This window comes from Labeo rohita, unplaced genomic scaffold (assembly GCF_022985175.1).
Source record: "Labeo rohita strain BAU-BD-2019 unplaced genomic scaffold, IGBB_LRoh.1.0 scaffold_54, whole genome shotgun sequence".
Taxonomy (NCBI): Eukaryota; Metazoa; Chordata; class Actinopteri; order Cypriniformes; family Cyprinidae; genus Labeo; species Labeo rohita.
Window position 1 is genome coordinate 692570 of NW_026129462.1, and position 26874 is coordinate 719443.

The 26874-nt window shown below is 37.7% G+C and overlaps 2 protein-coding genes and 1 long non-coding RNA gene across 7 annotated transcripts; 2 read left to right on the forward strand and 1 right to left on the reverse strand.

Annotated features, from left to right (window-relative positions):
- Positions 1–531: 531 nt before the first annotated feature.
- LOC127161081 (uncharacterized) lies at positions 532–19155 on the forward strand. Of its 5 annotated transcripts, none has more exons than XR_007826925.1 (8): positions 532–664; positions 816–1145; positions 5314–5646; positions 9712–10044; positions 13860–14192; positions 16089–16418; positions 16663–18701; positions 19001–19143. XR_007826925.1 is itself a non-coding variant. In XM_051103722.1 (8 exons), exons 1-8 carry the CDS (start codon positions 619–621, stop codon positions 19025–19027), a joined length of 1791 nt encoding a protein of 596 aa, XP_050959679.1. In that variant the 5' UTR covers positions 532–618; the 3' UTR covers positions 19028–19155. The 5 variants fall into 5 exon arrangements, 1 of the variants encoding a protein (XP_050959679.1); XM_051103722.1 differs by having other exon boundaries at positions 16663–16721; positions 19001–19155; XR_007826928.1 differs by lacking the exon at positions 532–664 and adding an exon at positions 4889–5052 and having other exon boundaries at positions 1018–1145.
- A 3547-nt stretch (positions 19156–22702) lies between these two features.
- On the reverse strand, positions 22703–23450 carry LOC127161086 (uncharacterized). The gene is made up of 3 exons (XR_007826932.1): positions 23344–23450; positions 23205–23273; positions 22703–22867 (listed from the first exon to the last, which is right to left on the reverse strand). It is a non-coding gene; the product is annotated as an uncharacterized LOC127161086 (long non-coding RNA).
- A 1015-nt stretch (positions 23451–24465) lies between these two features.
- LOC127161082 (uncharacterized) lies at positions 24466–26304 on the forward strand. Its single transcript, XM_051103723.1, has 5 exons — positions 24466–24589; positions 24875–25207; positions 25558–25851; positions 25931–26074; positions 26178–26304. The coding sequence occupies exons 1-5, from the start codon at positions 24523–24525 to the stop codon at positions 26192–26194; spliced, it is 855 nt and encodes a 284-aa protein (XP_050959680.1). The 5' UTR covers positions 24466–24522; the 3' UTR covers positions 26195–26304.
- Positions 26305–26874: the final 570 nt, after the last annotated feature.

Sequence of the window (26874 nt, forward strand, 5' to 3'; positions counted from 1 at the left end):
TTCTATTCTATTCTATTCTATGTTATTCTACTCTATAATAAACATTTGATATGATTATAGCAGTATTTCCTGTTCCTGGCACAGATAAGCAGTATCCTGGTATGTCTGTATTCACTGACTATGTGCATGTGAATAATAATCATGTTTTCATATCAGAGATAACTTTTATACAGGCAGTTCTAGCAGGTGATCTGTTTCTGCTCCATAAAGCCATTAGAGAAACTCTGAAATCATCCTGAGAGGTAAAAACAATTAAGAAATTATCAACAAACAAGCTGAAGACAGTTACAGGAGAGAGCAGAGCCAAACACTCTCAGGATCTTATGATATTATGTTATGGGTCAGTTTATTTCTGTTAAAAATGACGACACTGAAACAGATCTGCAGAAATTGAAGTTTAAGAGAGCAAAGCAGGTAAGGGTGCATGTTGTGAAACCACAAAATAGGTAGACGGTCACACTCATCAGCACAGAATAAATAGACTGTCGTTTTAGCTGAGAGTAGAGTTTCACATCACTTTACTACAGATCAGCCTCACATCAGCTCATCTGTCATTTCAATACTGAACCAGTTTAGAAGAGTTTGTCTTTTCATATTTGCGGATTGAAACCATTGAAGATGTTTGACAGATTGTTGTTCTGTTTGTGTTTGTGGCGTCTGGCTGGTGAGTTTGAATTATGATTTTATTTCTGTCATTTGCTTCAGATGAGGTTATTAATAAGTTTTGTTACTTGGATATTATTATTCATTTTGTTTACTTAAGTAAACCATCATAAAGTTGTTTAAGAGTCTTAATCTCACTTTATGTTCTTCAGGTGTGTTTGCTGATTCAGATGCAGTGAAGTCAGTGTCAGTAATGGAGGGAGATTCAATCACTCTACAGACTAACACTGAAATAAAGACAGATGATCTGTTAACATGGACATCTGGACTTTCAAAGACTCTTCTTGCTCAAATTATTAAACAGGATGGACAGTTCTTCACTTATGATATTCCTGATGGGAAATTTAGAGACAGACTGAAGCTGGATCATCAGACTGGATCTCTGACCATCACAAACACCAGAACCACAGACTCTGGACTTTATCAAGTAACCATCAGCGGCAGGAGACAGATCAGACACAGATTCAATGTTACTGTCCATGGTGAGTCACAGTGTCATTTCTGCTGCAAGTTATCATAATAAAATATGTTAAAAAATATTTCCTTAATCAAAAAAAAAAAAAAAAAAAAAAAAACAGAAAAGCCTAAACAAAATGTACTTAAAAAAAAAAAAAAAAAAATATATATATATATATATATATATATATATATATATATATATATATATATATATTAAAAAAAAACTTTTATTCAGAGACCATAAAAATGTCAAAGGTGCTCAGAGACAAAATTATTTTGACATTACATCATTTTCTGTCATTTGAAATATTTTTACTCATTGTTTTATGGAGTCCCAGTAAGTGGCGTGCAAACATGTTAAACTTTTTCTGATAACAATACGAAAATTATGAGAATGAACATATTATAATAACACATGAATTTGTTCTTGTGTCTGTCCAGTATCTACAAATGCAGTCTTTGGACTTGACTTCTTGTCTACTTACACATATACGTGACCCTGGACTACAAAAGAAGTCATAAGGGTCAATTTATCTGCTATAATTTATCAGATTATCTGAATAAATAAGCTTTCCGTTGATGTATGGTTTGTTAGGATAGGACAATATTTGGCAGAGATACAACTATTTGAATATCTGGAATCTGAGAGTGCAAAAAATCAAAATATTGAGAAAATCGCCTTTAAAGTTGTCCAAATTAAGTTTTTAGCAATATATATTACTTATCAAAAATTAAGTTTTTATATATTTATGGTTGCAAATTTACAAAATATGCTTAATATCCTCATGATTTTTGGCATAAAAGAAAAATCAATAATTTTGACCCATACAATGTATAGTTGGCTATTGCTACAAATATACCTCTGCTACTTAAGACCTGTGCTACTTAAGACTGGTTTTATGGTCCAGGGTCACATATTTCCTACATTTGGCCCAAGTGTTCAAGTGGTTGTGAAGACTACAAGTGTGCATAGAACTTTTTTTTATTAACCAATGGGACACACTAGCCATCCTAAGTGAATATGACTTTCTTGTTTCAGATGAATACATTCAGAGTTACATAAAAAAATGTCCTTGCTCTTCCAGGCTTTATAATGGCAGTGAATGGTGTTCCAGATTTGTAAGCACAAAAAAGTGTGTCCATCCATCATAAAAAGTGCTCCACATTGCTCCGGGGGTTAATAAAGCCCTCCTGAAATAAATCGATGTGTTTGTGTAAGAAACATTTATATATTTATAACTTTATGAACCGTAATCTCTAGCTTCCACAACTGAGTAAAGCTATCAAATAAGATAATAGTAATAAATGTGCCTACGATTGCCATTATGTAGAGAACTGAGGAAAAATACCTTTAAAGGGGTCATCGGATGCCCATTTTCCACAAGCTGATATGATTCTTTAGGGTCTTAATGAAAAGTCCCTAATATACTTTGGTTAAAAATTCTCAGTGGTTGTGTAAAACAACACCCTTTTTACCATATCAAAATGAGCTCTGCAAGAATCATCCCGTTCTGGTTGAGGCTGCTTTAAAACCAAATGAGCTCTGCTCGCCCCGCCCCTCTTTTCTCTCTGTTTAGCCGCTAAACTTGCTAACTAGCACATTATTAGTAAAGACGATCGCAAAGATTCATAAAAAAAAAAAAAAAAAATACTCACTTCTGCTGTAAGTAAAGCTGGATCACGAATGATTTGCGTGAACATAGAAGGATATATGTAGATTGGGAGGTGCATTCCCTTCACAAACAAATGTAATCTACTGCATCTTCAGCGGCTCAGATGTCGGGAGTAAATGACAACCACTATGTTCATTATTACATCCAGCAACACGACACCTCAATCGCTCAATCAGAAATAATCTTGTCTAACTTACATCCCTGCTCCGGCATCGAAACAAAGAAGGTGGACAACTGTTACACAACTGATCTAAGGTAAGAGCTCATGTCAATTAACTTACGTGGGAGCGGCCTCTGTCAGTGTGATGCCACAACGTCAGGCATCTGAGAATGGCTCGATTTGAAAAAGGGGATATTATTTTTACAGATTAATTAAAAACCACTGCATGGTTTTTTATCATTTTAGGGCAGATTTGTACATACACTGACAACACACATTAATGTTCAAACAACATGTAAAAGTGAACTTAGCATCTGATGACCCCTTTAAGGATTGACTAAAATTATGTCACTATGACCTTCTACATCTTGTTTTTATCATATCTTACAGTTTGATAATTAAAAATCGCCCATTAATTGGCCTGATTTAAATTCCATAGATAATTATATTACTTTAAAAATGTATGTATGTTAAAAACCAAAGCAAAAATGTAAAACGTAATGCAAAAGTTTGTTTCTTTCCAGTCATGCATATAAAATGCATTAACAATATAGCTTGTCTTATGACAACAGCATAAAATGTCTGAGATCTCTTTCATAGCTCAGAACGTATCAGTTCTTGAAATGTCTCAGTAGTCTGTTCTTGAAATGTCTCAGTAGTCTGTTCTTCCTGATTAACCTTATTAAGGTTTCTTGTCTCTCTCTAAAGTTCCTGTTATTCTTTTTTGTCAGTGTTTGTCGACAGAGTGTCCTCTCTATGAGGTGTTGGGGAAAGTTACTTAAAAAGTAATGCGTTACAATGTTGTGTTACTCCATAAAAAGTAACCAATTACGTTACCTTTTTTATATGAAAAATAATGCATTATGTTACTTTTGTGTAATTTTTTCTTACTTGTATTTTTTTAACATAAAAGTTAGAATTTTGGCAAATGTACAAGCCCTTTCACACCAAAAGTGAAATGAATAAGCCTAAAGTAATGTTTTATGTTACTTTTGTGTAATTTTTTCTTCCTGATCTCCTGGAGCACCAAAGGGTCCTAAGATCTGGAACACACAGGTGTGGCCCTGGAGTAGGTGCTGAAAGTCTTTAGTTTGGACTTGGAGTGTGAAATGTCTGCATCTGTTTTCTAGACAGTAGACTCAGAACATTGGTCTTTCTGCTGTGTCTCACCTTGACAGGCAGGAGACTGAGACTCAGAACTTTGTTGATCTGCTATTGTTTTACCCTTGTGGGGCTCAGACTCAGAACTTGGTATTGGTTTTTGCCTCCCCTGTAGTGGGCCGCAGGCTCTGAATGGTTGTGTCTTTTATTATCTCCTGCCATGTAGGCTGGAGACTCAGAACAGTGTATCAGTTACTGTCTCACCCTTGCAGGGCTGAGACTCAGAACTAGGTGTTTCTTTTGGAAGGGTACAGGATTTTTGGCATTTTTCAGTTTCCATGCTGTGATTGTCTGTTTCCATCAATGTGTGGGACATGGTGCGGTCCACCCTTCTTTCCTCCTGTGGAACTTATTTGCATAGTCCAAACACAAAGATAGAAAACTGTCACTAAAGTTTCAATGGTGCATTTCTCGCTTTCCAAACCACAACCATATTACATTTGGCAATGTTACGAACACATTAATTCCAAACATAAAACATTGAACTGTCATGCATGCATTCATTTGTCCATTAGCAGCTGAGTTTGTGTAAGATGTTGCATTACACATCACTGTCACTAAGAATACTTATTTCTCTGAAGAAGTACATGTGTGTGTTGTAGTGTGCATCAGTTTTAAGATTTGAAAACATTTTTAGGAACAGATTTGGATGGATCTTGAGAGACTTAGCGGATCAGAGAGGGGCCATGCTACTGGGCCCTGGAATGTGCTGTGCACTACAGGTGTGATGTAAACACCCAATAATTGTAACATTTGCTCATTTTTTTATTAGGGCCTGAGCATTGGTGGTGCGAGGACCCTATTCGAATTGCTCAGTTTCTTCTTCTTGTCCAAAATGAATTCCATTTTTGAAGGCCTAAACATGATCAAAAACTCATGAATCTTTGCACAAACGCCAAAAGTGATGGAAATTTACATCTGATATGGGTTTCAGAAGTAAGTAAAATGGCTAGATAGCGCCACCTATAAAATTTCAGTGAGGTGCCCCTTGAGCTCTATTTCACATACATTTACGAAATTCGGTACACACATGTAACACAACAATACCTACTGTACAAAAAAAAGTCTGGTACCCTGGTACAAAGTCTTGTGGGCACTCCAACTGGAGATTGTGACAGACATTGAACTATTTACATATAAGGAAAAAGTCATGAATGTATCATAAATAGTCTTTATCTGTTTCTGTTTGTTCTTCAGGTGTGTTTGCTGATTCAGATGCAGTGAAGTCAGTGTCAGTGATGGAGAGAGATTCAGTCACTCTAGTATCTGGTCTTACTGAAATACAGACAAAAAATGGGATAATGTGGACATTTGGACTTTCAGAGACTCGCATAGCTCAAATCTATACAGAGGCTGGAATCTTCTCCACATTTGATGTTCTTGATGGGAAATTCAGAGACAGACTGAAGCTGGATCATCAGACTGGATCACTGACCATCACAAACACCAGAACCACAGACTCTGGACTTTATGAAGTAACCATCAGCGGCACGACAGACACCACATACAGATTCAATGTTACGGTCTCTGGTGAGTCACAGCCACAGTGTCATTTCTGCTGCCAGTTCATAATAACATTTAAAATATTTTGCTTAACCAAAAAAAAAAAAAAAAAAAAAGCAGAAGAGCGTGAAACAAAATGAACAAAAGTTTAAAACAGTTTGTTACATTCCAGTCATGAATATAAAATACATTAACAATATAGACTGTTCCATGACAACTTAAAATATATGATATCTCTTTTGTAGCTCAGAATGTCTCTTTTCTTTAAATGTCTCAGTAGTCTGTTCTTCCAGATTGACCTTATTAAGGTTGAGGTTTCTTGTCTCTCTCTAAAGTTTCTGTTATTCTTTTTGCCAGTGTTTGTCGACATGAGTGTCCGCTCTATGACCAGTGTTTGGGAAAGTTACTTAAAGTAATGCATTACAATATTGTTGTCACGTAACGTGGAAGGAAAGGGTGAATGAAGATGACGGTTCAAAATAAAGTCTTTATTATAATTCACAGGTAGTTTCCAAAACAGGTAAATCCACAGGCAGGGTAGCTTACATAAGTATCACGTTGATGAGACCGGAAGACAAACACAGAACTGAATTCAACTTATAAAGGGTGGCTAATAATACACAAACAGGTGAAGCGAGTTAACTAATTAGGACACAACAAGGGCAGGAAGAACCAAATATCGGCACAGCAGGAAGAAACCAACATAAACAGTCCAAGGGGTGTTACATTACTCCCCCCTCCTGGAAGGCGTAACTTCGCGCCGTGGAAAAAATGAAAACAAAGGAGTGGACGTGGGATGGCAACAAAGTCATGGTCGGAGGAGGCTTAGGTGGTGGACGGACTCCCAGGAGGAGGACAACAAACAAAGTCCATGGTGGAGACGACGGAGGGAGGAGCCAAGGAGGAGACAGAAGTGTCAAGGGTGGATCAGACGGAAGGAGGAGCCAAGGAGGAGACAGAAGGGACCCGGAGCAGCAGGTGCCAAGTGAGACCCAGGCCGCAGCCATGATGGTAGCCCACAGCGGAGCCGACGGAGGGAGGAGCCATGGTGGAGGAAGGGCTGACGACTCCAGGGGGCCGACTGACGGCGGTGGAGCAGGTGGAGATGGAGAGCCGATGATCCTGGGCGACATCGAGGATCCGGAGGGCCAAGGCGGAGCCCAAGGCTCTGGCGACCGAGGCAGAGACGAAGCTCCAGAGGACTGAGGTGGAGCTGGAGGGAGGCGAAGCCGGAGGAGCTGAGGCGATGGCGGGACGACGACTGACCAAGGCGAAGCCGGAGGGACGAGGGAGCCCGGTGGAGCTGGTGGGCCAACGGGTGACAGTGGAGACGAGGGAGCTGAGAGCCGGGATGGAGCCACAGGGTCAGAGGGCCGAGGCGGAGTCCAGGACTCTGAGGCTGGAAGTGAAGATGAGGGATCCTCCAGCCCTGACGCCGATGGAGACTGGCAGACCCATGGCGAGCCCACCGCACAGATGGTGGGCTGAGGGTGAGCTGAGGGGCTGTCAGGAAACAGCGGTGGCAGAGCTAAAGCAGCAAGGGTGCTTGATGGAGATAACAGAGGGAGGGTGGGAGGGAAATTCAGGCAGGTAGACAGTTCAAGGCAGACAGATTGTTCAGGGTAGGCAGGAAGTTCCATTTCTATATCCTCAGAGAAAATCAAATCTACTTCTGTCGCTCTCGGCTCTGGCTCTCCATCCGTGGTGGGCTTGGGCTCTGGCTCCATGAGTCGGGGTGATGTTTGGCTGGGCTCGGGGTCAAGAGTGGGGCTCGTGTCGTCATCCGCTAAGTCCACGGTCTGCAAAGAGTTGCAGGACACCAGCACCCACTCAACATAGGCGGCGAGGCTCTCTGACCATCCCCGGACAGCTGCGCTCGTGTTGTGGTGTTAAGTCTAATTCGATAAAAGGAGAGAAGGCTGCTGTCCGGGTAGTGTGTCAAGGGGGCGAGAAACACAAGGTCTTTGGTGTGGTCCTCAAGAGAGTGATTCCCGTGCTCCAGGAGGAGAAGGCGGAAGGCAGGATGATCCATGACGGGAAAAACAGAAAATAAAACACTGAATGAAAATTTAAAAAAAACGTGGGGTAAATGCCGCTTAACTTTTTGTAGGTCCAGTCTTCTGTCATGTAACATGGAAGGAAAGGGCAAACGAAGATGATGGTTCAAGATAAAGTCTTATTATAATCCACAGGTAGTTTCCAAAACAGGTAAATCCACAGGCAGGGTAGCATACATACACATCACGTTGATGTTGACGAGACCGGAAGACAAGCTCAGAACTGAATTCAACTTATAAAGGGTGGCTAATGATACACAAACAGGTGAAGCGAGTTAGGACACATCGAGGGCAGAAAGAACCAAATATGGGCACAGCAGGGAGGAACCAACATAAACAGTTCAACAGGGGTGTGACAATGGGTAAAACCAACACAAACACTCCAAGGGTTGTTACATTTGTGTTACTCCATAAAAAAGTAACTAATTACGTTACTTTTTATGTAAAGTAATGCATTATATTACTTTTGTGTAATTTTTTCTTACTTGTATGTTTTTAACATAAAAGTTATAATTTTGGCAAATGTACAAGCCCTTTCACACCAAAAATGAATACGCCTTAAGCCAAAGGAAATGTAAATGAAAATGGTATCAAGTAAACACCCAATAATTATAACATTTGCTAATACTTTTTTATTAGGGCCCGAGTGTCAGGGTTTGGACTTTGAACTTTGTGTTTCATGTTTTCCCTCTAGCCTTAATTCCTGTTTTCCTTATTTGGTCATTTTCCTGTTCTTGTTTAGTGTGATTTGTCAATTAGCCCCGAACCTGTTATTAATTATCTTGTGTATATTAGTTCCTTCCTGTTCAGTTGCTCTTCGTCTGATCAACAAGTTACATACATTTGTTTTGCCTGCTCCTGGATTTTGGTTTCATTTGTGTCTTTATTAAATTCTATTTTTCATTTATCTCCACGTCTCCTGCGTCCCTCTTCCAACAACGTAACATGGCACAGAGTACCACTGGTGCGAGGACCCTATTGGAATTGCTCAGTTTCTTCTTCTTGTCCCTTTTTTAGGCTTTTTGAGAGCCTCATCATGCACAAATAATCATAAAACTTTGCACACATGCCAAAAGTGGTGAAAATGTATATCTGTTATGGGTTTCAGTGAGTGTGTCAAAATGACTCAATAGCACCACCTATAAAATTTCAACGAGGTGCCCCTCAAGCTATATTTCACATACATGTACAAAATTTGGTAGACACATGTAACACACCAATACCTACAAGAAAAAGTCCCCTGGTACAAATTCTCATGGGCACTCCAGCTGAAGATCGTGACAGACATTTAAAGGGGTCATCGGATGCCCATTTTCCACAAGTTGATATGATTCTTTAGGGTCTTAATGAAAAGTCTCTAATATACTTTGATTGAAAATTCTCAATGGTTTTGTAAAACAACACCCTTTTTACCTTGCCAAAATCATCTCTGCAAAAATCATCTCATTCTAAGGGGTTATTCCTTTAATTGCAAATGAGCTCTGCTCTCCCCGCCCCTCTATATGTAGAGCAGAAGGCGCATTCCTTTCACAAACAAACGTAATCTACTGCATCTTCAGCGGCTCAGATGTCGGGAGTAAATGGTGACCACTATGTTCATTATTACATCCAGCAACACAACACCTCAATCGCTCAATCGGAGATATTCTTGTCTAACTTACATCCCTGCTCTGGCATCAAAACATGGAAAGTTACTGGACTGTGACAGCTGGTCTAAGGTAAGAGCTCATGTCAATCAACTATCATGGGAGCGGCCTCTGTGGGTGTGACGGCACAACGACAGGCATCTGAGAAAGGCTCTATTTGAAAAAGGGGATATTATTTTTTACAGATTCATTAAAAAAATGCATGGATTTTTATCATTATAGGGTAGATTTGTACATACACTGCCAACACACATTAATGTTCAAACAACATGAAAAAGTGAACATAGCATCCGATGACCCCTTTAACTATTTACATATAAGGAAAAAGTCATGAATGTATCGTAAAAAGTCTTAATCTGTGACAAACCCTGCTTCTGTTTGTTCTTCAGGTGTGTTTGTTGATTCAGATGCCGTGAAGTCAGTGTCAGTGATGGAGGGAGATTTAGTCACTCTAGAATCTGGTCTTACTGAACTACAGACAAAAGATGGGATAATGTGGACATTTGGATTTTTAGAGACTCGTATAGCTCAAATCAATAAAGACACTGGAAGATTCTCCACATTTAATGTTCTTAATGGGAAATTCAGAGACAGACTGAAGCTGGATCATCAGACTGGATCGCTGACCATCACAAACACCAGAACCACAGACTCTGGGCTTTATCAAGTAACCATCAGCGGCAGGAGACAGATCACATACAGATTCAATGTTACTGTCTCTGGTGAGTCACAGTGTAATTTCTGCTGCCAGTTATCATAATAACATTTAAAATATTTTGCTTAACCAAAAAAATCAGAAAAGCGTGAACAAAATAAACAAAAGTTTGTTTCATTCCAGTCATGGATGTGAAATACATTAACAGTATAGCTTGTCTCATGACAGCAACTTGACATGACAACTGATATCTCCTTCGTAGCTCAGAATGTTTCTTTTAATGAAATGTCTCAGTGGTCTGTTCTTCCAGGTTAACCTTATTAAAGGTTCATTAAACCCCAGACTACTTTTTCCGAGATTTTAGCAGAGGTGTTTGTGTTGCACATCATAGATGACAATGTTAGCATCCGTTCATTTTAATTGTTCAAGAAAACAGTTAATTTTTCAGTTTTCTTGCACTATTTTCATCTTCCGGGTTTAAAATCTACATTGTGCTAACGTCACAGTTTGTGACGTGGCAATGTACTACAGTACATCGATGACATGTTGGTGTGTCATATTTATTCATGAGACTGTGTGTTCTTATGCTGCCTTCACGTCATGTCATAATTACAGTAATTCCGAGATGACAACACATGACATTTTACTCATAGCTTTCCATGTTGTCGGACTCAGAGGTAGCGCCTAAATGGCGCCAAAATGAGCCTAGCGGCGGTCACGTGGTACATCTGTCACTGGTCCAAGTCCTAACTCTCAGAACTTTCCGAGTTTACAAGTTGTACTTACTAGTTCAGGAGCACATGAGGGCTTTGGCGTTGATAGTGTTGCCACAGAAACTCATAATTCCAGATAGAGTAGAATGTCACGTGTTTTCATCTCGGAATTTTACGAGATGACGTGAGTGCAGCATCATTCTATGAGAAGACGCTTCGTCTAATTATTCACGACAGCGTGTGTTGATTTGCTATGACAGACAACTGTGAGATTGCGTATAATAACTTAGAGAAACGGTCATGGATTGAAGGAGAGTGTTTGTTTTTGTTTGCTTTGTAATAGTTTAGCACAAACGCGATTCATTCATAGAGTGAGTTTAATAGCGTTTTTTACAAATGCATGATGCAACCCATCAAAAGGATTATAAAAGCTGCAAAATTAGCCTTAAAAGTTAATAGAGATGCAACAGCGCATTCAAATATATGTTTTTGATGAGTGCAAATGGCTGTGCATTTATTTGTGTTGTTAACTCAGTGGGAGCGAAATGAAACTGTCTTAACCGTCTGAAACCGAGGTTGACTCTTCCCTCTTCCCCTTCCGCTCCGCAGCACACCACGCCCACGTTTGCAGCATTTTTTAAAACTGTTGTTCTTCTGCCCCCAGCTTGCGTTTCTAAGCAGTGCTTCGGCAGCGAGCTAAACAAAGCCCCACAGTAACGGTCGTAGGCAGTTTGCGTTTTATACTTTCTTTACTGTAGACCAACTTGTGAAACTGTAACATAAAGTAACAAAAATAATGTAAAGATATTTTGTTTAACAGAGGCGCTGTTATTTCGCACAGCATTATATTCAAAATCACTGTATTTCACATTCAAGTACTTAAATCGTGCATCTAAACAAAATGTAAAACATAGACATGTTATTATAATTAAGTTAATACAATCTATTGGCAAGATTTTAAACCTCTAAATGGTATTTCTAACATGGCATATGTACATTGTTAGAATAAGCCTCAAGCCAAAGGAAATGTAAATGAAAATAGTATCATGTAAACAACCAATAATTATAACATTTGATAATAATTTTTTTTTATTAGGGCCAGAGTACCAGTGGTGCGATGACCCTGTTGTAATTGCTCATTTTCTTCTTCTTGTCCAAAATGAATTGCTTTTTTGAGAGCCTGAACATGCTCAAAAACTAAATGAAACTTTACACACCTGCCAAAAGTGGTGAAAATGTACATCTGACATGGGTTTCAGAAGTGAGTGTGGGAAAATGGCTCAATAGCACCACCTATAAAATAACAAAATTCTTTTTAAGCTATGTTTCACATACATCTATACGAAATTGGGTAGACACATGTAACACACCAGTACCTACAAAAAAAGTCCCCCAGGAAGTCTGTTATTTTGAATTTTCTCGCCATGTTTTGTGCCGTTTTTTTCCCATTTTCAAGTGTTGTATTTAAACTCCTCTTAGAGATCAACACCAAATTTGGTCAGTGTAATCTAAATCCCTTTGTGACGTTAAATGGTGAAGATCTTGAGTTTTCATTGAAGGGCGTGTCCGTGGCGGCCTGACAAACTTCGATGTTTCGCCATGAAAAAGGAAGTTGTTATAATTCAGGTATACAATGTCTGATCTGCACCAAAATTCACATTTGATAAGAGTCCTGTCCTCAACACATGTCCATGTCCTAGGGCTGCATGACAAATCACATGCAATTGTCGTGCGCATCTCTTCAGTAAAGCCGGTTCTGTGATTAGTAGTAAATCTCCATCATGTGCGTTCGGCCAGCTTTACTGAGAAGATGTGCACAACAATTGCATGGAATTTATCGTACAGTCCTACCATGTCCATATTCAGTTATAGCCATAACGCCACCTGCTGGCAATAGGAAGTGACATGTTTTACACTCTAACGAACTCCTCCTAGAAATTTAATGACATCAACATTATATTATAATATTAATATTTTATATTAAAATATTAAAATATTTTATATTATAATCTGCTCTAAAGGCCTTTGTCATGTCAAACTTCAAAGATTTTGAGTTTTCGTTAAAGGGCGTGTCCGTGGCAGCCTGACAAAGTTTCGCCGTGGAAAAAGAAGTCGTTGTAACTGAGCGTCTGATTGGCCCCAAACTTCACATGTTCGATAAGAGTCCTGTCCTGAACACATCCAAAGGCCAATATTCCATTATACTCATAGCGCCACCTGTTGGCACTAAATAATACACTAAATAAAAGATGAAATTAAATTTCTTGTTTGATAAACAGTTCTGCCCTAAAGACATCTACAGGCCAATGTTCAGTTATAATCACAGCGCAACCTGCTGGCAATCGGAAATTACTTGTTTTACAGTAACTTACACATGTAATGTCCGATCTGCACCAGATTTCATATGTAAAAGTCCTGGCCTGAACACGTCTACATGACAATATCCAGTTATAGTCATAGCACCACCAGGTGGCTGCAGAAAGTTTGGCACATATATGACTTTTAAATATTCCTCCTATATTTACCACTTTAAATGCATATTGCTCACTGTTCTCTGTTTTCTTAAAGCCACCACGTGGCGGCGAGCCAAAGTGCGAGGGTCCTTTTAATGCTGCTTGCAGATTTAAATTAAAAATTGTGATTTCTTATTTTAAAACAAACAAAAAAAAATAATACTCAGAATCTGTGCTCTGCATTTCACCCATCTATGTGCACACACACAGCAGTGAATACTGAACAGCAGTGGGCAGCCATTTTTTGCTGTGGGTAACAGTTAGTGGTTTGGTTTCTGTTCAAGGGTCCCACCTCTGTCATAGTATAGAGGATGGAAGAGAGCGCTGGACATTCGCTCCCCCCACCTACAATCCCTGCTGGTATAGAGACTCGAATCCAGAACCTTTGGGTTACAAGTCCAGCTCTCTAACGATAGGCCATTACTGCCCCCTTATGTTATATAATATATTAATAAAGTTAATACAAATTCCTAGGCAGGGGGTTAATGGAAAAAGAATCTGGGATGAGTGGTATTGGATAAAGTGCCCTCTTGAGGAGATCATGGGCACTCCAGCTGGAAATATGACAGACATTTAACTGTTTACCTAAGGAAAAAGTTATGAACATATTAAAAAGTCTTAATCTGTGACAAACCCTGTTTCTGTTTGTTCTTCAGGTGTGTTTGCTGATTTAGATGCAGTGAAGTCAGTGTCAGTGATGGAGGGAGATTCAGTCACTCTAGAATCTGGTCTTACTGAACTACAGACAAAAGATCGGATAATGTGGACATTTGGTCTTTCAGAGACTCGCATAGCTCAAATTAATAAACAGGCTGGAAGATTCTCCACTTATGATGGTCCTGATGGGAGATTCAGAGACAGACTGAAGCTGGATCATCAGACTGGATCGCTGACCATCACAAACACCAGAACCACACACTCTGGACTTTATCAAATAACCATCAGCAGCACGACAGACACCAAATACAGATTCAATGTTACTGTCTCTGGTGAGTTACAGTTAGTGTCATTTCTGCTGCCAGTTATCATAATAACATTTAAAATATTTTCCCTAACTAAAAACAAAACAAAAAATCCAAAGTACACTTTGTTTAAAACATCTTTAAAAACATTTATTAAGAGGACATAAAACTGTCAAAAGTGCTCCGTGCAGAGACAAAATGATTTTGATATTGCATTATCTTCTGTGTCATTTATAATATTTTTACTCATCGTTTCATGGAGTCCCAGTAAGTGACGTGCAAACAGCATGAGCATGTGAAACTATGGGGTAAAAAAAGACCCTGGTTTAATTGCATTAAAGTGTTTAACATTTTTCCGATAACAATAACAAAATTATGAGAACTAACATATTAAAAACGCATGAATTTGATCTTAGTGTCTGTCCATTATCCACAAATGCAGTCTTTGTACTTCACTTCTTGTCTACTTACATGAAGTATTCCCTATATTTGGCCCAAGTGTTCAAGTGGTTGTGAAGACCACAAGTCTCTGCATAGAACTTCTTTATTAACACTAGCCATCCTAGGTGGATATGACTTTCTTGATTCAGATGAATACAATCGGAGTTATATTAAAAAGTCCTGGCTCTTCCAAGATTTTTAATGGCAGTGAATGGTGTTCCAGATTTGGAAGCCCAAAAAAGAGTGTCTGTCCATCTTAAAAAGTGCTCCATACGACTGAAATGAATCAATGTGTTTGTATAAGAAACATATGTATATTTACATTATAAACTGTAATCTCTATCTTAATCTAGCGTAATCTCTAACTACCCATTAACTGGCCTGATTTGAATATGACTTAAAAAAAATAACAAAGCAAAAATTTGAAACAGTTTGTTTCTTTCCAGTCATGCATATAAAATGCATTAACAATATAGCTTGTCTTATGACAGCATAAAATGTCTGAGATCTCTTTCGTAGCGCAGAATGTCTCTGTTCATGAAATGTCTCAGTAGTCTGTTCTTGAAATGTCTCAGTAGTCTGTTCTTGAAATGTCTCAGTAGTCTGCTCCTGATTAACCTTATTAAGGTTGTGGTTCCTTGTCTCTCTCTCTAAAGTTCCTGTTATTCTTTTAGCTAGTGTTTGTCGACACAGAGTGTCCGCTCTATGACCGGTGTTGGGGAAAGTTACTTAAGGTTACTTAAAATGTAATGCATTACAATACTGTACAATATAATTACATTACTTTTTTATGTAAAGTAATATGTTATATTACTTTTGTTTTTAACATACGCATTACATTTTACTATACTATACTTTATATTTTATTATATGTTTGGTGTCCAACAAAACAGAACATCTACTCAGCAAACTGCCTAATACGCAAAACCCATTAACAGCAAGTCTTGTTTGGTACCCAAAACCAGTGTTTTGTCTGGTACCCAAAACTGTATTAACAAACTTCTATCAGTCAAGAAGTTACATTACATGATTTGACTGATTTTTGTGCAGAAAGGGCGACAGCACACTGCATTAAAAAAAATAAACATTAATGTTTTGATAACCGACAACAAAATTAAAAATAAATCATATTTAAGAGCAAGGGGGCCCCCTGGTGTTTCGGGGGCCCTACGCAGCTTCTGTATTTTGCGTATAGGGAGGATAGTCTCTGCTAACAGCTAAACAAGACTCAGGCATGTTCGAGTGTGAGAGTGCAACTTAAATAGTCCTCCTGATTGGAAACAGGTGTTGGTGATCAGTTCTTAGGCAGGGGGTTATGGGAAACAGAGTCCAGAATGAGGTATGAAAATGCCCTCTAGAGGAGCTCATGGGCACTCCAGCTGGAGATCATAACAGACATTTAACTGTTTAGCTAAAGAAAAAGTCATAAACGTATTAAAAAGTCTTAATCTGTGACAAACCCTGTTTCTGTTTGTTCTTCAGGTGTGTTTGCTGATTCAAATGCAGTGAAGTCAGTGTCAGTGATGGAGGGAGATTCAGTCACTCTACAGACTAACACTGAACTACAGACAGAGGATCTGATAACGTGGACATTTGGTCTTTCAGAGACTCGCATTGTTCAAATCAATAAAGACACTGGAAGATTCTCCACATATGATGTTCTTGATGGGAGATTCAGGGACAGACTGAAGGTGGATCATCAGACTGGATCTCTGACCATCACAAACACCAGAACCACACACTCTGGACTTTATCAAGTAACCATCAGCGGCACAATAGACATAACATACAGATTCAATGTTTTTGTCTCTGGTGAGTCACAGTTACAGTGTCATTTGTGCTTCCAGTATTCATAATAATGTATACAAATAATCAAATGATATTTAGAAAACAAACCACTTAGTAACTTAAGAATACATACACATTAATTGATGCAGTTTATTTTTGTCCCTTTCACTTGATTTGATCCACTTCAAAACGATGACAAATAAAACAGCGGCAACTGATATTTAAAGTTATTGAAGCTGAACTCATGTTTGATGTGTTTATTGCTCAGACTCTATCTGCGGGTGTGATTCTGCTGAAGCTGTGATCCGATTGGTCGTCTCTGCTCTGGTGGGCGTGGCTGCTGTCATTGCGGTTGTTGTTCTGGTTTATGACATCAGATCCAGAAGAGCTGAACAGGATTAGCCTACTGATTTTAATATGTTATCTATATTCCTCATCCTCAAGTACTGAACTTTGTTTGTTTAAATCTTAATGTAGTTTTTTTTAGCCTGAATCTCAACATGTTATATGTTCATCACCCATATTCACCCTAGACGATGTTCTATTCTATTTAATTTTTTTTTCTATAATAAACATTTAGTAACACTTTAGTAAAGGGAACAATTCTCACTATTAACTAGTTGCTTATTAGCATATTCATAATGTCACGAATCCTGTCTGTGGTCTTTCATCTGTTCACCAGTAGAGGTTGCCTTCCAATTATGGACTTCATTTCCCATGTTCCATTGCACTGATTATACACTCACCAGCAGCACACACTGGTTCCCGTTCAGGGCCGAGTATTGTTAGCGCTTATAGCTAGTTTTGCCAATAGCTGCATTAGGGAACCATTGCAAGTTTTCTTTAGTCTATTTCTTTTCTTCTTCTTTTTTTCTTTTCTTTATTTATTAAGCACTTTCACACAACCGACCATTGACCAAAGTGCTGTACAATAGATTGCCTCGCCCTCCGGATTACATTTGCTGTCAATGACCCTTGTCTGTTTATTAGACTATTCTTGTGTCTTGTCCTCAATATACCTGTTTGCTAGTGTTGACCCTTGCCTGTGTTTGACTAATAATAAAAGCTTTGCAAATGGTAACATATTGGCCATTTATTAGTACTTACAAAGCACATATTCTGCATGACCATATTCTACATCCCTTATCCTACCCAATACCTAAACTTACCAACTACTTTACTAACTACTAACAAAGACTATAGAATATCCAAGACTTGTCACTAGTTTTGAATGGGAAAACTCCATTATGGCCGCAAAGCTCCGACTTCTTAATGAAAGAGCCAATCGTTGATTAGTAAAGTCATAGCATCACTGCAGAGCCATTAGAAGTCTCGGTTGCTATAGAAACAGTTAGCGTTCTGAGATGTGCGCTCAGTACTGTGGATGCTCACTGGCTGATCTAGCCGGAAAAGTAAACTTTTTTAACACTATTGGAGCATAAGGAACAATATTTATGAGGCAGTTGTTGTCAGATTTCATTGGTGACTTCAAATATGAAATTTAATCGTAAATTTGGTGAACAGCTTTGGAGAATTTGATGTTTCCCCATTCAAAGAGATAGGAGCTGCATTTGAAATGACTAATAAGCAGCAAATTAGTAGTTTACTGGGAGAAAAGTGATAGTTAATGGTTTGTTAATAGCGAGAATTGGCCCTTAAAATAAAACATGACCAAACATTTGATATGATTAGAGCAATGTTTCCCATTCTGGCACAGATATTCAATATTCTGATATGGTTGTATTAATTGATTGTGTTTATATGAAAATCATATTAAAATATAAGAGAACACTTATAACACAGTTATAGCAGGCAATCTGTTTATGATCCATGGAGCCATAGAGACACACTGAAATCAGTCTGAGAAACAACTGAGACGTTTGATAAGAAATTAACAACAAATGAGCTGAAGACAGTTATAGGAGAGAGCAGAGACAAACACTCTCAGGATCTCACGATCAAACAGCTGCTTTAAGATGCTTTTATAACATGTTATGGGTTTAGATTATACCAGATTATACCTGTTACTGAACAGAACAAGAAGCTGCGGCCGATTTTATGTCGATTTTCAGAGTGTGAATTAATCAGCAAAAAGGGATGGTCATACGCAATAACACAATAAACAGTCATTTTAGCTGAGAGTAGGCAGAGTTTCACATCACTTTACTACCAGACTCACATGAGCTCATCTGTCATTTCAGTACTAAAGCAGTTTAGAAGAGTTTGTCTTTTTACATTTGTGCACTGAAACCTTTGAAGATGTTACATAGATTTTGTTTTTTTGGTTTTGTTTGTGGCATCTATATGGTGAGTTTGAAATGTGTTTTTTATGTTTTTTTTTTCTAAATGTCTTTCATGTAAAAAAAAAATACTGTAAAAAATGAATGTAAAAAACAGCAGCAGCTTTAGTTTCAGTTTGTGACGTGATTCTCATTTAAACTAAAAGTGTTTTGTGTATGATGTTGTGGAGCTCACAACAAATTGCATTAATCAGTTTTTTTTTTTTTTTTTTTTTTTTTTTTTTTTTTTTTTTTTTGCTAATAATAATTTCAAATGGAAAACTTCATGAAGTTTTTTAAAAGTCTGACTTTCTGTTTGTCCTTCAGGTGTGTTTGCTGATTCAGATGAGGTGAAGATTGTGATGGAGGGAGATTCAGTCACTCTAGAATCTGGTGTTTCTGAAATAAAGACACATGACCTGATAACCTGGACATTTGGACATCCAGAGACTCGTATAGGTCAAATCAATAAAGAGGATGGATTTTTTTTCCACATTTGATGGTTCTGATGGGAGATTCAGAGACAGACTGAAGCTGGATCATCAGACTGGCTCTCTGACCATCACAGACACCAGAACCACAGACTCTGGACTTTATCGAATATACAGCAAAACCACGATATCAACCATATACATATTCAATGTTACTATTTATGGTGAGTCACAATTATAGTGTCATTTGTGCTGCCAGTCTTCATAATAATTAAACACACATAATTAGGCAAATCTAGTCTTTTGCATATTTATCGATGCACTATATTTTTTGCCTTTTAAAAATAATCTTTTATTTGCACATTATTGTATGACATTTTCTTCTTTTCAGTGAAGCCAGTTCCTCATTAATTAACATTAACGTCAAATTTTCCCATTGCTTCGACATTTAAGTTTTCTCTCCCTACTGTGCTCTGTTCTGTCAATCAAAGCACGGTGTGAATTGCAGCATTCAGGGGGTCATTATTGTAGTGTTACCAAGACATGATATAAACATCAATAATACAACGATTCCTGTATATCCTGTATATCCCAAATAATGCTATAATGCTAATGCTGTATAATCCTGTATATCCCAAATCTAACTTTTCTTCCTTGAATAGTAAAAAACCTTTTACGAGTCGGTGCGATAATCTTGTGGGCAGTGCAGGACATACAGCGCCGTTGCGCTACGGGCGTCCCGTGTTCGAATCCCGACTCGAGGACCTTTCCCAGTCGCTCCCACGATCTTTCTTCCACTTCGCTTCCTGTCCATACTGATCTGTCTTGTCACAATAAAGGCTAAAAATGCCATAAAATAATAATAAAAAAAAACTTTCATGTTTGTTATTTTTTTCTGGCTCATGGTGCCTTCACTGCATGACGATTAAAATTTTAACTGTATTTATTTATACTGAATATTTTACGGCACACCTCTGCATGACAACAGGTCTTCAGCCGACCTTTTTTCGTCTCACGTGCATGATTGACAGATAAACTGCGTTCTTATTTCTAGTTTTGTCATTAATGTTGTATAACTCAACATAGATTTGGCTTAATACATTCAGTTAAAAAGGTTACATCAAGTTAAAAAGGACAAACTTGGTCATTCGACTGAGCTGTGCACATGTATTTTCAGAATCAGAATTAGTTCTTTCTTGCTCCGGTCTATGCAATAAATGATCGTCCTGAATGAATGAGTGTATTTGCTCAGGTAATGTCAATTATGTGGCCCATTTCAGGGGCAGTCAAAATTATAATTTAAAATCAGTGAGCACCAGGGCTTGACATTAAATTTTTTTGTGGAGGGTTGGAGGGGAGTGTAATCCTGGTAAATCTGAATCCATTAAAATTTTTGAGAGAATCTACATTAAGCGCTCACTGGCTTATTCTCTCATGTTTTCTAGCTCGTCTGCCGGTTCCTGTCATCAGCAGAGACTGTTCTTCATCATCATCATCATCATCATATTGTTCATTGTTGTGTTCAGTGGTAAATGTGAATAATGTGACTCTCTCCTGGTTCAAAGGAAACAGTTTATTGTCCAGCATCATCAGTGTGTCTGATCTCAGCATCAGTGTCTCTCTACCTCTGGAGGTGGAATATGAGGATAAAAACACCTACAGCTGTGTGCTCAACAATCCCATCAGAAACCAGACTCAACATCTGGACATCAGCAAACTCTGTCACACATGTTCAGGTACACCAGCGCTGATATTAACGTTGATATTAACATTTATTGACTGAGCTGATCTCAGTTTGATGTTTTTATTCCTCAGACTCTGTTCACTGTTGTGGTTCTACTGAAACTGTGATCCGATTGGTCCTCTCTGTTGTGGTGGGCGTGGCTACTGTCGTTATTCTGATTTATGACGCCAGATCCAGAAGAGCTGAACAGGATTGAGCACATATTCACACACCAGTATGTAATTGATGTAACTTCTCACAGACAGTTTTGCATATATAAATACTTGAGAGATTTTTTTTTAATTTATGGCTTTATATATTTTCATCTTTTTCAGAAACAGTTAAAGTATAAAGCAGAATTCAGAAATTCAAAGATTCTTTCGTTTTCATTTTTTTTTAATCCAGTTTAAAAGGCCTTATTGTTTATATTTTCCTCAGATAGGATATACAGATCTCACTGCACCATTACTGTTATCGACATGCCTTATGTATCTGCCTGCAATTATCAATAAACATTTCTCTAAGGTTAAAAGAGGCTCTCCGTGTTTTGTTACATTTATGTCAAGCGCCCTCTGGAGGAATACAAAGAAGTTCAGCAGAGCGCCACATATAAAGCTTTACATTATTTTAAACCTTATTTGTAGATGTTTACATTATTATTCTCATACCTCTAAAACAGTGTTTATTATTATTATTATTTTATTGTTGTTTTTGTATATCTGCAAGGCAGCTAAAAAATATTTTGATCATTGATCTGCTGAATAGATCGAGACTGTCGCAAATATGATTTTTTTTCGTTGCGGTTAGCTCGAATAGCAAAGAAAACCCCGCGACAGATCGATACGATCACAAGACAGAAATATGTCAAATTTACCGTGGCTCCCTCAGTAGATGTTTAACAAACACCCTCGCAACAGTGCTTACTTTTTTTTTTTTTTGGTAATGTAACGTCATGTAACACAATGTGTAAATGTACTTTTTAAATGAAAATATTAAGAGGAAGAAAAAAACTTTGGTACGTACGATTGAAGCGCGTCATCACAGTCTGTCAGTGTTTCTCCTTTCGATTCTTCCAGCAGGGGGCGCTCGGTGTTATATACCGTTATATAGGTAGTAAACAGTTTAAACACGAGAATTATTGTCTAAGCTCATTATAACGTAAGTTAAAAATCTGAAAACATGGATCTAGGCTTCTACACTTCTACAGAAGAAAAGACCAAGGTGAACTCACATGTGCTTCAAAGAGTTATTTTGCTTAAATTTGCCAAAATACCAAAGTCTACAATCAAAAGCCAGAAAAAAACCCAATAACCAGGCGAAAGGGGCTGTGGGGTGGCTTTTGTCAACAAGTACATTTTTATTCAGACACGTCAAAAACATTAAAACATCACATCACAGATCTTTAATGCAAATACTGTCAGACCCCTTGGACTGTTTGTGTTGGTTTTGCCCCATGTCACACCCCCATTTGGACTGTTTTGTTGGTTTCTCCCTCTTGTGTCCATATATGGTCTTTCCTGTTCCGTTTCTTAAGTAATTATTGGTTAATCACTCACACCTGTTGTTGTATTGTTAACACTCCTTTATATGTTGGATTCTGTTCATTGTTTAGTTGTCGGATGTTGAAGTTATGTTGGCGTGTGTGGTTTCCGTCTGTGTCTGCCTGGAGTTACCGTTTGTGGATTATTATTAAAGACTTTTCGTTATATTCCATCGTTGCTCGTCTTCCTCTACACAGCCGTGACAAATACCCACATGAAAAGAAAATAAACATCAAAAAAAAAAATAAAAATAAAAATAACAAAAAAGAAAACCAACCATAGATGGCCACAGGTTACCTAGAAAGTGAAGACAGAAATGGCACAGGAGCAAGAGTGTTCTCACAGCAGTCAAGCTCACAGCAATCACACAGCAAGCCTAAAAAAATAACCAAAAAATAAAGTGATCAACCCACCACACAAACCCAGCCACCTCACCACCGCCATCCACAAAGTGAGGTCAACTCAGTGGCCACTGCTGGCTTAAGAAACCAAACCAAACCTACAAAAGAAAAAAACAAACAACTTAATTAACAGGGGGCAATGCAGATGACAAACACAAGTCAGCATCAGATCACAATCACAATAAACCCAGTTTCTTTGGAGCCTAACGTCTCCTCTGTCACTCTGGGTCCCCAAATTCACGTAGCAAAAGTGATGAACAAACAATATATTAAATCTAAAGTAAACAGTAACCGTGCATTCCTGAAAGGGAAAACACAGTCTATTGCAACAAAACATAAAAATATAAAAACACATCAATTAAACAAGACACACCCACTATAATTACTATACAATTTAAAAACATAAAAAATACTCCCTTTATGAAAATACAATACCTCTAACATGCACTATTTCGACTGGGACGGTCAGACAACAAACAGTCAGGAAATAATTCAGCTACAACACTAAAACAGAAAAATAAATAATATTAAAACAAACTCCTAAAAAACTAAATCATCAGTATTGTAACACTACCTCCTTGATTGGTGCACCATATGTTCAGTTCTTGATGAAGCTCCGGCAGTATTTGACGTAAATGCTTATCTGCTGTCTTTCCTTTGAAGTGCTATATCTGCCCCGACATCAAGTCATACATAAACTACAATCAATAAAAATAGTGAAGTAACGAGAGAACACCTCTTACAAACGAGTCTTGTTACCTACCCTTCTTTACAAAGTTCAAAATCCGCTACGATGTCCCCAAAATTAAAAGCAGAAGTGAAAAAGAACAAACAACCTTCACTACCTCCTTTATAACAATCAAAAGCCATAAATCTGAAAATGAATTCAAACATTTCTCATCATGACTAAACCACACAGACACACCAATGCAAATCTCAATTCTTGTTTAGATTCAAAATAAATAATAAATGAGATTTACAGACTACTCTTCTCATGAACATTCATTTTTAACTAGTAGGAGCAACACTGATAAATGCAATACATGTCATCCACTGAATGTAGTGTGATCAAAGTTAAACATGTTGTGCTCTGATATATTTACAACTAGTGTGGTTTAATCTGTTGCCTTGACAAACAGCTTCGACAATAGCATGTTTATTATTATATGAATGTGGTCAGTGTATCTGTCAGTAGTTTTGAAGGCTTAATTTTTTCTCCTGTTTATATGAACCAAACATTCTGACCTCCACTCCATAAACTGTCATATGAAATATAAGAGAACACTTTTAAACACAGTTATAGCTGGTGATCTGTTCATGTTCCATAAAGCCATTGGAGAAACACTAAAAACAGTCTGAGAGGAGAAACATTTGATGAGAAATTGATAAGAAACAAACAAGCTAAAGACAGTTACTGATGAGAGCAGAGCCAAAAACTATCAGTATCTCTTGTGCAGATCCAAATGGCTGCTTTAAGACACTTTTAACTTCTATAGTCAATGATCATGTTATAAGTCAGTTTACTTCTGTCAAAAATTACACAACTGAGCAGAATAAGAAGAGGAAGCTGTGGCTGACTGGAGCTCAATATGGTCACGTTAAGATGTTGTGAAATAAGCAAAGAGCTACATTCACATACATGAATATTTAAAGAGGAGCATTTATTTTAGCTGAGAGTAGATTTTCTCATCACTTTAGCAGAGCAGCCTCACGTCAGCTCATCTGTCATTTCATTACTGAGCCAGTTGTGAAGATGAAAACTGGACTGAAACCGCTGAAAATGTTTAACAGGTTTTGGTTATGTATGTGGAGTCTTTTTGGTGAGTTTTTTTTTTTTTCTTTCTTTCCTTCTTTGAATGTGTTCTATATAAAAACACTGAAGCTCAGACAGCAGCAGCTTTAGTTGTGACGTGATTTTTATCTGAAATAAAAGCGTTTTGATGATTTCAGTCCCTGCATTAGTAAATAAGTTAATTCAAGTTATTAATCTGTTTTGTTGTTTGGATACTAATCATTTCACATGTAAACTTCAAATCAATTACTTTAGTAAACCTTCATGAAGTTATTTAAAAGTCTTAATCTGACTGTTTCTGTTTGTTATTCAGGTGCGTTTGCTGATTCAGATGTAGTGAACTCAGTGTCAGTGATGGAGGGAGATTCAGTCACTCTAGAATCTGGTGTTACTGAAATACAGACACGTGATGTGATAACCTGGACATTTGGACATCCAGAGACTCTTATAGCTCAAATCATTAAAGAGGATGGAATCTTCTCCACATATGATGGTCCTGATGGGAGATTCAGAGACAGACTGAAGCTGGATCATCAGACTGGATCTCTGACCATCACAAACACCAGAACCACACACTCTGGACTTTATCTAATATCCATCAAAGGCACAATACTAACCATAAATAGATTAAATTTTAGTGTCTGTGGTGAGTCACAACTACAGTCTAATTTGTGCTGCCAGTCTTTATAATTAGTATGCACAAATAATTTAGCAAACCTCTTTTATATATTTTCAGTGAAGGCAGTTCAGTTAATTTTTCTCTCCCTTGTGAATTCTGTTTTGTCAAATAAAGCAGTGTGGATTACAGCATTCAGGTGTCCTTACTGCAGTGTTACCAATACATTCTATGAATAAGCATATTTGCTCAGGCAGTGTCAATAGCATGGCTCATTTCAGTACAAAAGTACAATATTGGGGGTTTGAGAAAATAATTAAGATGAAGACTAATAGAATATACTTTAAATACTCACTGACTTATTCTCTCATGTTTTCCAGCTCGTCTGCCAGTTCCTGTCATCAGCAGTGACTGTTCTTCATCATCATCATCAGCATCATTAAACTGTTCATTGCTGTGTTCAGTGTTTAATGTGAGTAATGTGACTCTCTCCTGGTTCAAAGGAATTAGTTTATTGTCCAGCATCATCAGTGTGTCTGATCTCAGCATCAGTCTCTCTCTACCTCTGGAGGTGGAATATGAGGATAAAAACATCTACAGTTGTGTGCTCAACAATCCCATCAGAAATCAGACTCAACATCTGGACATCAACAAACTCTGTCACACATGTTCAGGTGCGCCAGCGCTGATATTAGAGTTGATATTAGCGTTTATTGACTGAGCTGGTCTCAGTTTAATGTTTTTATTCCTCAGACTCTGTTCACTGTTGTGGTTCTACTGAAGCTGTGATCCGATTGGTCCTCTCTGCTCTGGTGGGTGTGGCTACTGTTATTATTCTGGTTTATGACATCAGATCCAGAAGAGCTGAACAGGATCAAGCACATATTCACACATCAGGTATGTAATTTATGTCATTTCTCACAAAGCGTTTTTGGATATATATAAATATTTGTGAGATTATAAATTTATGGCTTTATATATATATATTCATCTTTTTCAGAAACAAGTGAAATCTAAAGCTGGATGCTGAACTTTAAAAGTCATTTTTGATCTTGTAGTGTTTTTGTCATAGTAACTATTTTTAAAAATTAAAATCCAATTTAAAAGACCTTATTATTTCTATTTTCATCGAATAAGACACAACTTACTTCATTACTGCTATCTGTGTATCTGCCTGCAATTATTAATAAAGGTTTCTCTAAGGTTCAAGTCTCTCAATGTTTTATTACTTTTATTAGGTCGAGCGCCCTCTGGAGGAAAACAAACGAAGTATATTTTAAAGTGCTCCTATATGCCTTTTCAAATATGATCTTTCATATGGTTTGTCATGTAGCTGTATGTGAACATAAACTATCTGAAAAGTTGTGAAGCCGACAGTGCACAATAAATAAAGTTACTGTCTATCAAAAAAAAAAAAAAAAGTGTGTCGGCTCACATTTGCCTGAACGAGTCGTCAGGAATTCGAATCTTTTTCTGTTACGGCTATATATATATATATATTACAATATTTATCTACTAAATAATGTACATTAATGTAGTGAAAGCGTTACAGTTAGGTGAACGGGATCGAGACTGCAGAAAATATGATTTTTGCGTTAAGTTTAGCTCAGATTGCAAAGAAACTCCCACGGCTTTCCATACAAGGAAAAGAATATCCAGAGAGTGATTGCTGAAGATAGAAAAATGTCAAATTCACC

Excerpts from the sequence above, each read along its gene's own strand:
- LOC127161081 (XM_051103722.1), top strand. The coding sequence starts at position 619 with ATGTTTGACAGATTGTTGTTCTGTTTGTGTTTGTGGCGTCTGGCTG. Across the intron at positions 10,045-13,859 it reads ATTCAATGTTACTGTCTCTG|GTGTGTTTGCTGATTTAGAT; the intron begins GTGAGTCACAGT and ends TTTGTTCTTCAG. Across the intron at positions 16,722-19,000 it reads GATTGGTCGTCTCTGCTCTG|GTGTGTTTGCTGATTCAGAT; the intron begins GTGGGCGTGGCT and ends TTTGTCCTTCAG.
- LOC127161082 (XM_051103723.1), top strand. The coding sequence starts at position 24,523 with ATGAAAACTGGACTGAAACCGCTGAAAATGTTTAACAGGTTTTGGTTA. Across the intron at positions 25,208-25,557 it reads ATTAAATTTTAGTGTCTGTG|CTCGTCTGCCAGTTCCTGTC; the intron begins GTGAGTCACAAC and ends CATGTTTTCCAG. Across the intron at positions 25,852-25,930 it reads ACTCTGTCACACATGTTCAG|ACTCTGTTCACTGTTGTGGT; the intron begins GTGCGCCAGCGC and ends TTTATTCCTCAG.